At 34.0% G+C, this 13328-nt stretch overlaps 1 protein-coding gene across 1 annotated transcript in view; it reads right to left on the bottom strand.

Annotated features, from left to right (window-relative positions):
* The window catches only part of LOC148953595 (uncharacterized), a 212447-nt gene that overhangs the window by 36151 nt on the left and 162968 nt on the right, over window positions 1-13328 (bottom strand). Inside the window, exon 5 of the mRNA XM_089088021.1 lies at window positions 8778-9052. Coding sequence (XP_088944147.1) covers window positions 8778-9052 — 275 coding nt within the window. The remainder of the gene's footprint in view (window positions 1-8777; window positions 9053-13328) is intronic.

Below are 13328 nucleotides of genomic sequence, written 5' to 3'. Positions count from 1 at the left end.
TCATTTCATTAAAAATAGTTCAAAGGCCCGAAAAGGAAAATTCCTGTGTCGACGGAACCCGCCAGGGCCCGGAGGCAGGTGTTATGAGTAATGCTCCAGGGGCATATATAGTTCTTATGGAAGGGATGCTCGTATAAACTTCGGAGAGGGCTCATTTGATTTGAAATTGAAAATTTTTGTTCACTTTTTAAGAGTCAAAATAGGTCCGAGGGCAACTAGCCCCCCCTCCTCCATGCCCTAAAGGAATCAGATAAAAGGTTTGAAATAGAAATTTTCTGAAAAATAGTTCGAAGTTCTAATAACAAAAATACTCCGGTGTTGACACAGCCCCCCAGGGCCCGGGAGTAGGCGTTGTAAGTTATGCCTTGGGTGCATATATGGTTGTTATGGAAGGGACGCTCGTATAGAATTCCTAGAGGGCTCATTTGATTGGAAATTGAAAGTTGTATTTTACTTTTTAAAAGTCAAAATTGATTGGAGGGAAGCTAGCCTCCCCCCACACTCTGTTTATATTGTTCTCAGAGGCACTTCATATAGAATACGTCGTCGTACAAACTTCAAAGGGGGCTCATTCAACTGGAAATCGAGATTTCTAGTGCCCTTTTTAAGAGCCAAAAGTGATCAGTGGGCAACTGATCACTGAGGGCGCTAATAAAAAATTTGAGGTAGCCATTTTGTTCAAAATAGTTGAAAGATTATATAACAAAAACACCTTTACGTAGGGTCATTCCGTTAAAAATATTTCAGAGATCAGATGAGGAAAACTCCTGCGTCAACACAACCCCCCCCCGGGCCGGGGAAGGCGTTGTAAATATTGCTCTGGGGGCAAATATGGTTCTTATGGAAGTTATGCTCGTATAAAATTCAGAGATGGTCCATTTGAATGGAAATTAAAAGATGTAGTTCATTTTCTCAGAGTGAAAAAGATCAGAAGGCAACTAGCCCCTCCCGTCCTCAACGCCTTTGGGCGTATCGGATGGATAAACCCATCAGATAAAAATTTCAGGTGACCATTTTGTTAAAAATAGTTCAACCATCAGATATCAAAACTCCAGGGTCGACACAGCCCCCCAGGGCCCAAAGGATAGGCTTGTAAGTTATACTCAGAGGATATATATGGTTATTATATAAGGGACACTCGTATAAACTTCAGAGAGGGCTCATTTGATTGAAAATAGAAAGTTCTAATTTACTTTTAAAGATTCAAAAGAGACCGAAGCTTAATCTAGTCCCCCCTTCTGTTTTTCCCCAAACCCTTCCCATAAAAATTTTGAGATAGCGATTTTGTTAAAAATAGTTCAAACATCAGATAATAAAAACTCCGAGGTTGACACAAACCCATTTTTTCACTTTGATATTGTCACTTGATATCAGTTTTGATATTTTGATAAATATTTGATTTTTTTTTAAGTTTGATTTTGAAATACGGAATTTTTAAAAACTTGAATTTTTTTTGCAATCAAAAACGAACAAAAATGAAATAAAAAAAACTTTCCGAAAAATAAGTTTTACAAAGAAGAGTAAAGGCCATTTTAAACTTAAGCTCAGCAGATACAAATACCTTTAAAAATTAAAACTCAAAACGACCAGAAATTACTATTAAAGAATAAATGAAACCCAAAAGGAACATAAATAAAATAAGCAATGATAATTTCTTAAACCACATTGGCGTGACATCACATAAAGAAAGAAAAACCAGTAAAAATGGGGTTTTTTATAGGCCAAATGAAAGTACTGAAAAAAAATGGTTGTTAGGTATTTGGTTTTAATTCTTTTAATTTTTGGCTTTTATTGAATTTAATTATCTTTTAAATTTTCAGTTTTTTCTTTGGTTTTTAGGTTCTTTTCACATTGACTTTCCGCGTTTGTTTTTGGATGCATTATTTCGTTTCGCGCTGAAGAAGAGAAGCGTTTGTCCTCTCGAAATATTCGCTTTGTTGGTTTTTTTTTTTTTTTTTTTTTTTTTTTTTTTTCAGTACTTTCATTTGGCCTATAAAAAACCCCATTTTTGATCGTTTTTCTTTTTTTATGTGATGTTAAGCTAATGTTTTTTAAGAAATTATCTTCGTCATGCTTATTGGGAGCATTCTACCAATGTTGTTACTACATTCATATCTTTTGTGAGAAAAAAAGCTAATTTGATTAATCAACAGTATTTTCTTCATAATTGTAAAATAAACCGTATTTACCCAAGTCAATTCGACATTCACTTCACCTAAACACACGCAACGAACGGCAATTTACAGAACGTTTAGGGTTTGGTATTTTGAATCATTTTATTAGAGATTGCAAAAGCAATCGCTACCGGTTAAATCAGGATATTTTCAGGCTAGAGCGAGAAATATTATGTCCGCTTTCTTGTGCTGATATTCATCAAATTAAGGCTATTGCTGAAAATTCTTTTAAGCATGAATTTAGGATTTCTAGACAAAGACTTTCTGAGAAATTAAACCGTATAAAGTTGGAAAAACTCTCTAATAATCCAAATTTTGTCCCAAACGTGTATCCTGGTCCCGCTGTGATAAATCTCAGTTCCACGCCCCTTACAACAGAGCAAAATCAGGTTGTGTCGAAAGGATTGAAATTTTCGATAGCCCCTTCAAAAATACCTTATAGTGAAATTATCGCGAACACAGAGGGGGCATTTCATGACTCTTGCGCTGATATTGGAGAGATTGCTGAGGTTAGATCACAACTTGTTTAAACTTTGTTGGATTCGCCTTCTGTTAATAATCCAAATTAAAAATATTTTAGTAAAAATGAACACTTGGTCTTACACGGACTACATAATGATCATTCCAGGATTATTACCAAAGCCGATAAAGGGAATACTGTTGTTGTATTAGATTCAGATGATTACGACAAAAATGTCAGAGAAATTTTAAATGATTCTAACACATATGAGCAATGAGTTACTGATCCCACAGAAAAATTTGTCCATGAAGTCCGAAAAGAGCTTTCTTATCTAAAAGGAAAAGGTGAAATTACAGATCAACGGTACAAAAGGTTTTACCCACACGGATGCACGTCCTCTCGCTTTTATGGTCCTCCTAAAGTTCATAAGCCCGGTAATCCACTTCGACCCATTGTTTCTTCTTTTAATTTTCCTTCAGCAAAAATAGGGAAATTCTTATAAGTTGTAATTCGCCCACTAATTCAGGCTCAAAATTCCTATATTAAAAATTCCGCTGATTTTGTTTCCAAGGTAAAACAAGTTTCAGTTAAACCAAATACAAGAATTGGCAGTTTTGATGTAGATTCAATTTATACCAATTGTGATCCTCAAAAAGCCAAAATGATTTTGGAGCAAGAACTTAATTCTAACCCATCTATATCAGAAAAATCTACTCTTTCGAATCAGGCACTTCTTTCTCTTACAGCACTTTGTAACAGAACTTCTTTTTACTTCCATTATAGAGGCATTTTTTATAGACAGAAATATGGGCTTTCAATGGGTGCCCACCTTTCTCTAATACAGGCTGATATCGTCATGGAAGACCTTGAAGAAAGGGCTATTTTGAAAACTTTTGTAAACCTGAATTTTGGGTTCGTTTTAAAGATGATATTTTTTATTTGTGGGAGCATGGTGACGAGTCTCTGGGTTATTTTCTTTACTTGCTCAACTCCTTGGATCCAAAACTTGAATTTACTCAGGAATCAGAGATAGAGAGGCGTCTTCCTTTCTTGGATGTTCTGGTGCACCGAAATGATACATGTTTCGAGTTTAGTGTCTATAGAAAACCAACACATAATGACCGTTACTTAAATTATTCCTCGAATCATTCACTTGCTGTGAAAAGAAGAGTTGTCACTTCTCTAGTTGATATAGCACTGAAAGTTTGTTCGACACGTTTCTTGGATTTAGAGCTCAACCACCTTAGAGATATTTTATTTGGGAATGGGTATCCAATTAGTTTAATATATTCTGTAATTGCAAAACGCATTAAAAGATTATTAGATAGTTCCACAGAAAACACAAATCAAAGGGAAAATTTAGTTTATATTGGTATCCCATAAGTTAAAGGGGTTTCAGACCACATTTCAAAACATCTAAGAAAAAATAACATTTACACTTATTATAGACCCAGAAAAACTATTTGGTCCCAAATTTATCAAGATAAAGACCCTATCCCGATAGGTGAAAACTCCGGTGTCTACAGAATTCCTTGTTCGTGTGGTCTTTGGTATATCAGAAGAACTGATCAGCGACTAACGGATAGATTAACTCAGCACTCTAGTTCAATTAATAATGCACTTAAAAAGCGGAAAAAACAGAAAATTTTGACTCTGCCCTTGCAGAGCACATTTTTGAAAAAAACAGACCATACTATTTTGTTTAATCAAGCTAGCCTAATTTCGCATGACAAAGGTATTGTCCAGCACTACAGAGAAGCTGTTGAAATTTATAAATACCATCATTTAGGTCTAGCTTTGAACAGAGATTCTGGTGATTTAAGAATAAAAGAGTCATATTTAGGTTTTCTCAAAAGAGAAGCCGATACTTTAGTAATCCCTGAAATAAACCTTGAACCACTTTCCCAGTCATATAATCAAACATGTGAACAATCGCTTAGGTCTCAAAGGGTGTCTGCAAGAAATGCATTAATTAAAATCCGAAGTTAGATGACATATCTCTCCAACTTATTTAATTGCTGGTTTGTTTTGTTTTTTGAGTGAATGAATTGTTTTCTTTTCTCTCTCAGTTGTTCGCTAGTATCCGTCGATGGCAGTTCATAATTTTTTGGATTTTGTGCAAATAGTGGATATTGGTGAATAACTTGTTTTTATGGTTGTTAGGTATTTGGTTTTAATTCTTTAATTTTTGGCTTTTATTGAATTTTATTCATCTTTAAATTATTGGTTTTTTGTTTGGTTTTTGGTTTTTTTCACATTGACTTTCCGCGTTTGTTTTTGGATACATTATTTCGTTTCACGCTGAAGAAGAGAGGCGTTTGTCCTCTCGAAATATTTGCTTTGTTGTGTTTTTTTTTTCAGTTATTTCATTTGGCCTATAAAAAACCCAATTTTTGCTCGTTTTTCTTTCTTTATTTAAAATTTGCAATCATAGCAAAAACATACAACAAGTAATAATATAAATGAATAAATAGATCTTAAAGCGAGTAATGCTTAGATTGAATATCAAGCTTAAAATAAAAAAAAATCCTATTGAAGTATAAATGAAAGTTAAAACGAACAGAAATTAAATAAACAATCAATGCAAACAAACATACAATAGATATTAATGTAAATTAATAAATAAACCTTAAAACGAGTGAAACTTAAATTGAATGTGCAAATCAAGCTTGAAACAAACAAAAATCACCACAGACAAGAGTTTGGGTATGACCTCCTTCTCTCACTGTAAAATTCTAAAACCTACTGCATCATTGGCGCTTTACTGAAAATCAATGAATGCGTCATTGGCGCTTAACCGAGTAAAAACATTTATTATTACTTGTTGTATGTTTTCGCTATGATTGCTTATTTAATTTCTGTTCGTTTTGGGTTTCATTTATTCTGTAATAGTAATTTCTGGTCGTTTTGAGTTTGAATTGTAGTCTGTAGTCTGTAGTCTGTGAAAGTCTGTGAAAAAAGTATGATTTATCTGTTTTACAGAGTAAGGGTAAGGATTGCACCTTGAATTCTTCATCCCAGAGGCATACATACTTGGAATGTAAATGTCTCTATCTTAGCACCGGGTTTCAATCTCTTGGTGGAAAGTGTCACACTCCATTTGAGTTTGCCCTTATTCCAGATACTTCTGCATTTCTGTCACTCTATCTATAGAAGCGAAATGGACAAGCACATAAGAAAGAATTCCGTTCCTCTTCTGATACGAAGACCCATCGTTCCATATAACAATTGTCTCAGCGTTTGGGTATGACCATAACAGGTCTTCCAACCTGTTCATAGCACACGAAACAAATTCGGATGCATTCATTTGCCCTTCAGTCTCATCCTACACTATATTCAATGCGTCACAGCTTACAAGATCTTAAGAAGTCCAATTATATACAACGAGCTTCTGTTTGTAGTAAAGAGACGACACTTTTATGTTCTGACAAAGCAACGTAGATCCAAGGTCATGAGTTGTCACCACAAGCACCCCTGAACTTCCTTTGGCTTTGTCCTTGTCATTGTTTTTCTCAATCCTAGCTTCTTCTTTCTTTAATATGTGCTCAGAAAAGTCCTTTTTGGCAAGATCCTTCAATTTAAATGCTATACATCTCTAACACTGGTCCTTCTTTGGCTTGAAAATCCCAATGTCTTTCTCTTTCAATAGTTGTCTAAAACAGTCATAGCTAACAATATCAGTTTTTTCTTTCCCCATTTTCTCCCTCTAAACGTAAAACACCTCTTTAACAGTTCCAAAAGGATACTCAAAGTACTTCTTCTTGTCCCAGGCTCTACTGTAGTGGAATGGGAGCCTTAGAAAATCATCCCAAAACTTCCCTGCAGTTTGCTTTCTTTCTGCAAAGCAAAGTGATTTACTAGTATCCAATCAAATTGAGGTTTCTGGGTGGTTTGGATCTTGTTATGGATGGATGCTGTCCTTCGCTGCCTGTTCAGACCAGTTCTTCACTTCCCATTCACCAATGCCAAACATACTCAAAAACGTTTGCTTGCAAACTCTTAGCATCCCTTCTGAGGTTTTCAAATTTTGAATCAAGATTCCTTTTCTCCTAGAAGGGCCAAGATCAGCCTCCTTGAATTTCTCACAATCGTCGTAAGTGACAAATGTAGATATGTAGATTATCTTTTGTTCCTAGGACTTTTTATTCCAAAAGCTCACAAACAAACTCTGCCTTTCACTTTCAGGAATGATTGAAAATTCAAAAACTCTGACCTTTTTAGCATCGACATTACAATGTTTGCATTTAGGGCCAATTTTCCGTTAAGGGTTTAAATTTTTAGTAGCTTTCCACTCACCATCTTTCCTGTTCTGTACTTTTCTTCTTTCATAGTCCTTCCCTTGGCATCTACCAAAATAATTTTTCAATCGGTTTTCCCCTGGCTTTGATCAGTCTTTGTTCTTGCCTTTTCTAGATGATGCAATACTATTTATCACTGAGCTTTCTGTTTCTGCGTTCAAACTGTTTTCTAGAATATCTCCTATACTTCTGTTATGAACTGATGCATTTCCACTTTCGTGGGAAGGTATATTTGGTGATAAAATAGCAAAAATCATATCCGCTGATTCAGCCAGAGGAGATTCTCCAGCAACACTTTTGTCTTGATTCATTTGATATTCCTGCTCATTTCTTGAATTCAGATTAGTATATAAAACGGACTGTCCACTCAGTTCAGTATTTACTAACTTCGATTCATTAAAAGCTTCATCGGTTTGCTCTGGCAGCAAAAGATTAACACAAACTTCTGTAAGTGAAGCGCTCTCTAATCTACTATCTAGAAGAAAGGGTGCAAGCTCAGCAAAGACCAAAGATTCGTCTGCTGTAACCTCACCCTCACTTCCTTCTTTCCTGACCTCCAATGGTTGAAGGCTGGCTCTGTCAAATTCTAATCTAATTATAGGCACGAGGGGTACAGAATTTTCATATTGTTCCAGAACTGAAAATGTTTTCAATCTAAAGTTTGCAACATATTATAAATAACAAAGTTTGGATTAAAATAGTTGTATCAACAAAATATACTACTTTTGCTTTCACAGTTCTTGGATTGTAAATTTGTTTTTCAAAACATATTATTGAGTAAAAATTTTGTAATTTTTCAAATGGGAGTTAAGCACTCCAAAGCGGTGTGATTCCGAAAAAGCTGTAAAATTAAATCTAAAACATATGATGTCCCTTAAACTATCATCTGCAAAAAAAAGAATAAAAACAGTAAGTAGGGTCAAGACAGAACTGAAATTTTATCGAGCAAATATTCTGAGAATTATAGAAAGGCCACTGCTACTACTACAGACAACTTAATATATCATTAATACACCTGAGGCCAATACAGCTACGCACACTCTTCCTCTATTCCAATCTATTCAAAGCCTCCCAGTTAATAACCTCTCAAAAAGTTCCTATTACCCTTAATTCTTTCCTGACGACATCCCCCCACCCCGGGCTTGTTTGAAAAGTTTAAAGGTTACTGTGTTTTATGTAATTTGATGAAAACATAATATATCTTAAGCTGTCTTTATAATTCAAACATTGCAAAATAAAATTAAAATTATTAAATACAATCTTGAATTTTGAATGCTAAGACCCCAGGAATTGATATTATGACACATTAAAAATACATTTTATTTAAATCATTTTTTTGATATAATCGTGATTAATATATTAATTCGACCTAATTTTTTTGCCCTTTTTTTGTGAAAAATTTAAGTACGCTGTTGAAAATAATTACAGTTTTCAATAAAACGCAAATAAGACTATAGCCATTAAAAGATTAACAAGACGTAAGGGCTAGTAACAAAACTATTTTAGTAGTAACTTGTATTATTCTATGTTTCACTTGAGTAACCTTTGTAATTTCTAATCTTTTTACCATTTATTAAATCATCCATGTCAGTATATGCTATCCTTGTAATTTGATGTGATAATATATTTTTAATTCTTACATTTGGGTTTAATTATTTTTTGATGGTAATATCTAGTCATTTTAAGTTTCTATTTTTATTGGAATTTCTGTCTGCTCGTCTTAAGTTTTCATGTTGTTTTGTCATTTTCTTTCAAAAACTTCTGTCTGTGCACGTAATTGTTTTTCATATTAATTATGTCAAAAATCCTTATGACCATTGAATTAGTGAAAAATATAAATCTTACAAATTTCTTGGCCTCTGACTTCAGCTTCAGGAAGGCAAGGGAATTGGGATTTAAAAGATCTTCAGTCCTCGGTGTTGTTTGTGCAAGAGAAATAGTGATGTTATAGACCTTATCTTGCCGAGGTTCAAATAGAGAACAAGTTTCATCAGGTCTTCTGACAAAAGGAAAGATACATTTGCATTCGTAACTATTTGGGTTCAGAGCTGCAACACAGACACTCTCTCCTGGCTCGCACGGGTTATCTGAACAAGGACTGGAAATGATCGTTGGGTCAGCTGGAATAATTTAATAATTGTTATTTACCTGTTAAGCTATATTAGTAGACTAGAGCCAATAGTAAAACTTATAAGATACGAAATAGTAAGACTGGTTAATACCAAGTTTTATTTCACTAAATTTTTACTTTGACATAATATCATGCTTACATTTGGCTTTTAACACAATAAATGACAAAATAGTTATATGAAAAATGCTTATAAGTGAATGCAGTAGTTGATTAGTCATTAGTAGTTTCTTACATAATTTGTCTAAAAAATTAAGAACATTGTTTATAGACTATACATACGAAATCCTGAATTACAAAAGGATAATAATACATTTTAACCACAAAATGACTAGCCCTTGTAAACCTTACTGAACTTGCATTTATTGCCCCAAAAATTATGTATAAACCCCAAGAAACTATTCTTAAGAAAACACTCTTATCCTTTGAGGATAAGCTTCAGCTATTGATCAAAATAAATTTAATGCTATTACTTTAATGTTATAAAAACTAGAAGTTTCATCAGAGAACCTTTAAGTTGAGCTAGGAGTAGGCTAGACAATTTTACATGGTTGAAAATGAGGATATTCTGCCTAATGCAATGCGACAAGGCAATATTAGATAGTTTAGACTGAGAAGTTGTAAAAAGAAGCATATATAACATTGAAATAATTAGGATTATCAGGAAGTAAAAGTCAGAACCAAGGATTTATTCTCATTAATTTTCATGCTAATAGCAGAAGAAGTGTTCTCGCCAAAAATTTCAAGGTCAAGTATGTCAAATTTGTATTTTTTTGTTCTGCATAGAACTTCAAGAGTTGACTAATCGTGAACGTATTACTATCCGGTATTTTTACACTATTACTATTAATCATAACAATGAACAACGAGTGGCCAAGTAGTTAATTCTTGCAAAAAATCAATGTTTTCAAAAGTGAGCCAGGCAGCACGTTTTGATCAGCTAGAGCAAAAATATTTTTGATATAGGACATTTAAAAGCATTTCTTAGGAGTGACAGATGAATGTGGATGATATTTTTAAACTGTTTATAATCTAAACATATCATGAATTTTTCTCTTGGCTAATTCCTTAGAAAAAAAACTAGAAACATATGAGGTTTTTTTTCTCTGCTACTCTGGCAATTCAACTTTGTTCGGATGGAGAAACATTATATTTTACAAACACAAAAAGAAAAAATCATTCAAAAATTAGTCTAATAGGATATACAGTATTATAAGAGCTCTTAAAGCCATACAATTATAATATACTATGTCGTCAATCCCTTTACATAAGTTTGTTGCATATAAAGCAGTGAGTAGTAAGCATGTACGCAATTTCACGACTTTTTGTAAAAAACGACCAAACCCTCTATATAATGGGCCTATAAAGTGACCAAGTAAGTTATATTCAAAACCAGGGACGAGATCGTAAAAGGCGAGCGGACTGGTTTCTAAGGCAAAATCTATTTTTTGGGCAAATCAGAGAGAGCTGATAGAGAGGGTATTCCATATACGGTAACTTGATTAGTATAGTAATCGGATTCAAATATAAGGAGTGATTTTCATTCTGGTTCATATCAGTAAGAGAATTGAATTCAGAGATAGAACATTTTATTATTATTTAAGACGATATTACCAAAGAAAATGAGTGGTACGTTTACATTATTGGAGCTTGATGGTGGAGCAGGTAGCAGCAATGATACACGGGCAAGAGTACCAAACGTGGCAGTGGCAATTACACGAGGATATAATCTAAGCCTTGAGCGGGACGATATGTATGCTAGATATGTGATATCATTGAGCAAATTTAAATTTGAAGAACAATTATGCTTTGCAGCAAAAATGAACATTGTGCATATAAATAGACTTCAATTTGTATTAGATACACTAGTGAAATATATCGAGGAAAATAAATTGAATCAGTGATTATTATTGCTGTGATAAAATTGTTTCTAAATCGCAGGTTTTTTTCTATAGTAGGCTAGCGTATATTTTTTTAGAGTAGAAAAAAGAATCAAGGTTTGTTTGAAGCTGGTTGTTAGATTGTTAAGATTCTACAAAATGTATAGATTTGAAAAAGAGAAAATTAGACGGAATCTTGTGTTTATGGAAAAACGTTTGATTCTAGATGTTGATTTTCTGGAGTTATCCGTTCAAAGGAAGATATTTTCTCTGGGAATGCTTGTCGATATAATGAAAACAGATTCTCTGTCATTAGACTATTGCACGAAGCTTTTACAACGTGGGCCAAAGGGCATTTACACAATTTATTGACATATTAATCACGACAAGACAAAATAATATAGTAGATTTGCTTTTAAACACACACTATTATAGAAATTTAAGACTTTTTTCACGAGAAAGATGTTGTTCAAGGAGGATTTACTCCTCTCTCTCTCTCTCTATCCCACTCAATTTGTTAATCATAGCTCAGTTTCATTGTCGCAGTGAGAGTGTCAACACATGAAAAAATGTCCCATACATGACTACTTTGCATGTATACACAGGGCAGCTGGTCATCATGTGAGAACTCTACAATGATTGATGAGTATGATGAAAAGTGCAGATTATGCAACCCGTCTAAATTGCATAGAGGATATGCTGTACAAATTAAAGGTTGTAATTCCTGTCTTGAAGGGGTGTTTGACTCTCATCCCAGAGGACACCTATGCTCTTATCGCCACTATGATAAATGTAATCAGTGGGAGAATACATATCCAAGTATGATTGGAAAGAATCCTAAACGTGATTTTAGTGTATTGCTAAGAGATTGGTATCGTCGTGGCCTTAGATTGTTTTGGGACGAGGATCCAGGTCTACGATTCAACTGTTGGAGCAACAAAAAGAATTTGGTTTCTACATCATCGTTGCGAAGACAATGGCTACTATGATTATAAGCCTACTGAGTTCTATTTGGCTGTTATGGAATGTGATTCACCACTTGAGGACACTGTATGTGACATTGCTTCAAATATGCAAATTCAAACATGCGAATTTTACAAAATGACTGAGAATTATATCATTGACTATACAAAGAGATATGATAAGAGTGAAGTTACATTATACTTTAGACAATGTGACCCTGACATTGCAGCACATCAGGATCAGTATACAGTGAATTCAGCGAATCTAACTGCATTAGTTGTTCTCGACAAATACCTATGCGTAGTAGAAGATGAAATTTAAGGAGTAGAAAAGTCATTTTTATCATGTATATGCATTATTTTTATTAATAAACAATTCTACATACATTTTTAGAATATTTTATATGTAGGGTACTAAAATCAATATTAAACACCTTTGAAAGCATATTTTCCACTAGGAAGTCGTTCAATCGAGGAAAGTCAACGTAAATACTGAGAAACTGCTTGTAGGTATTGCCACGAGATCTGAGCTTGAAAAAGAGTAATGCGTGAAAGCCGCATGTCTAAGTTGTTAAATCCTGTTCTCTCCTCCTATTTGGAATAATAGTTTTCCCACTGCTCTCAATAAAGTTGTTGATGTTTGGAGTGTAGAATTTATATGATAGACAAAGAGGATAAAATAGTTTGATATTCTTTGCTGTTTGAAAGATGCGTAGCCAATGTCCTGTCTTCAAAGTCGATGGACTGCTATCAACAATAATTAGGGTATTGTTAACACTTGGAATTTTTTCAATGAAGTCCGATGGTATGCAATAGGACTTGTTTTGGGATATGTATAAATCTATATTAAACACGCTGATTATTTGGTTTGTGTTCATGTTGCTATGTCTAGTAGAACACTGCCGTCAGACAAGTCCAAAACAATTACACCATGATTTTTTGAAAACATTGAATCGCTTATTCCATTTTCAAATAGTTGTGAATCATGATCCAGGGATTGCATGGTCAACTCATTCAGAGTTCTGTAGGATTTTTTATCAAATGACAGAGGGTACAGTGGAATTCCATTTACTTTGAACACAAGGCTAGATAGACCAAAAAAATTAAAATCATTGGAGGAAGCAGTCCAGGATCCAAACGCACTAGCACTCTTCACAAAAGCAAAAGCTAGTTTTGTTGGGATTTTTTCAACGATAAATGATGATTGGGTATGACTAAGAGAGCCAGTGGTAATGTTAAGTTGACTAGTCACCGTATGAGGGACAAGAAGTATATTATCGTTACCAATGGCTCTCAGTCTTTCCACAGCTGATGCAACAGTACTCATAATCTTTCGTTTTCGAACATGAAGAATTGCCGAAGGGATAATTACATTTGCATTAGATGCTGCAGCAAGTGTTTTTCTCAAAATAAAATTCGATGGGGC

The sequence above is a fragment of the Artemia sp. Qi Xiang Cuo genome, chromosome 4, assembly GCF_049724085.1.
Source record: "Artemia sp. Qi Xiang Cuo chromosome 4, ASM4972408v1, whole genome shotgun sequence".
NCBI lineage: Eukaryota > Metazoa > Arthropoda > Branchiopoda > Anostraca > Artemiidae > Artemia > Artemia sp. Qi Xiang Cuo.
This window is presented reverse-complemented; position numbering and strand designations above follow the sequence as displayed.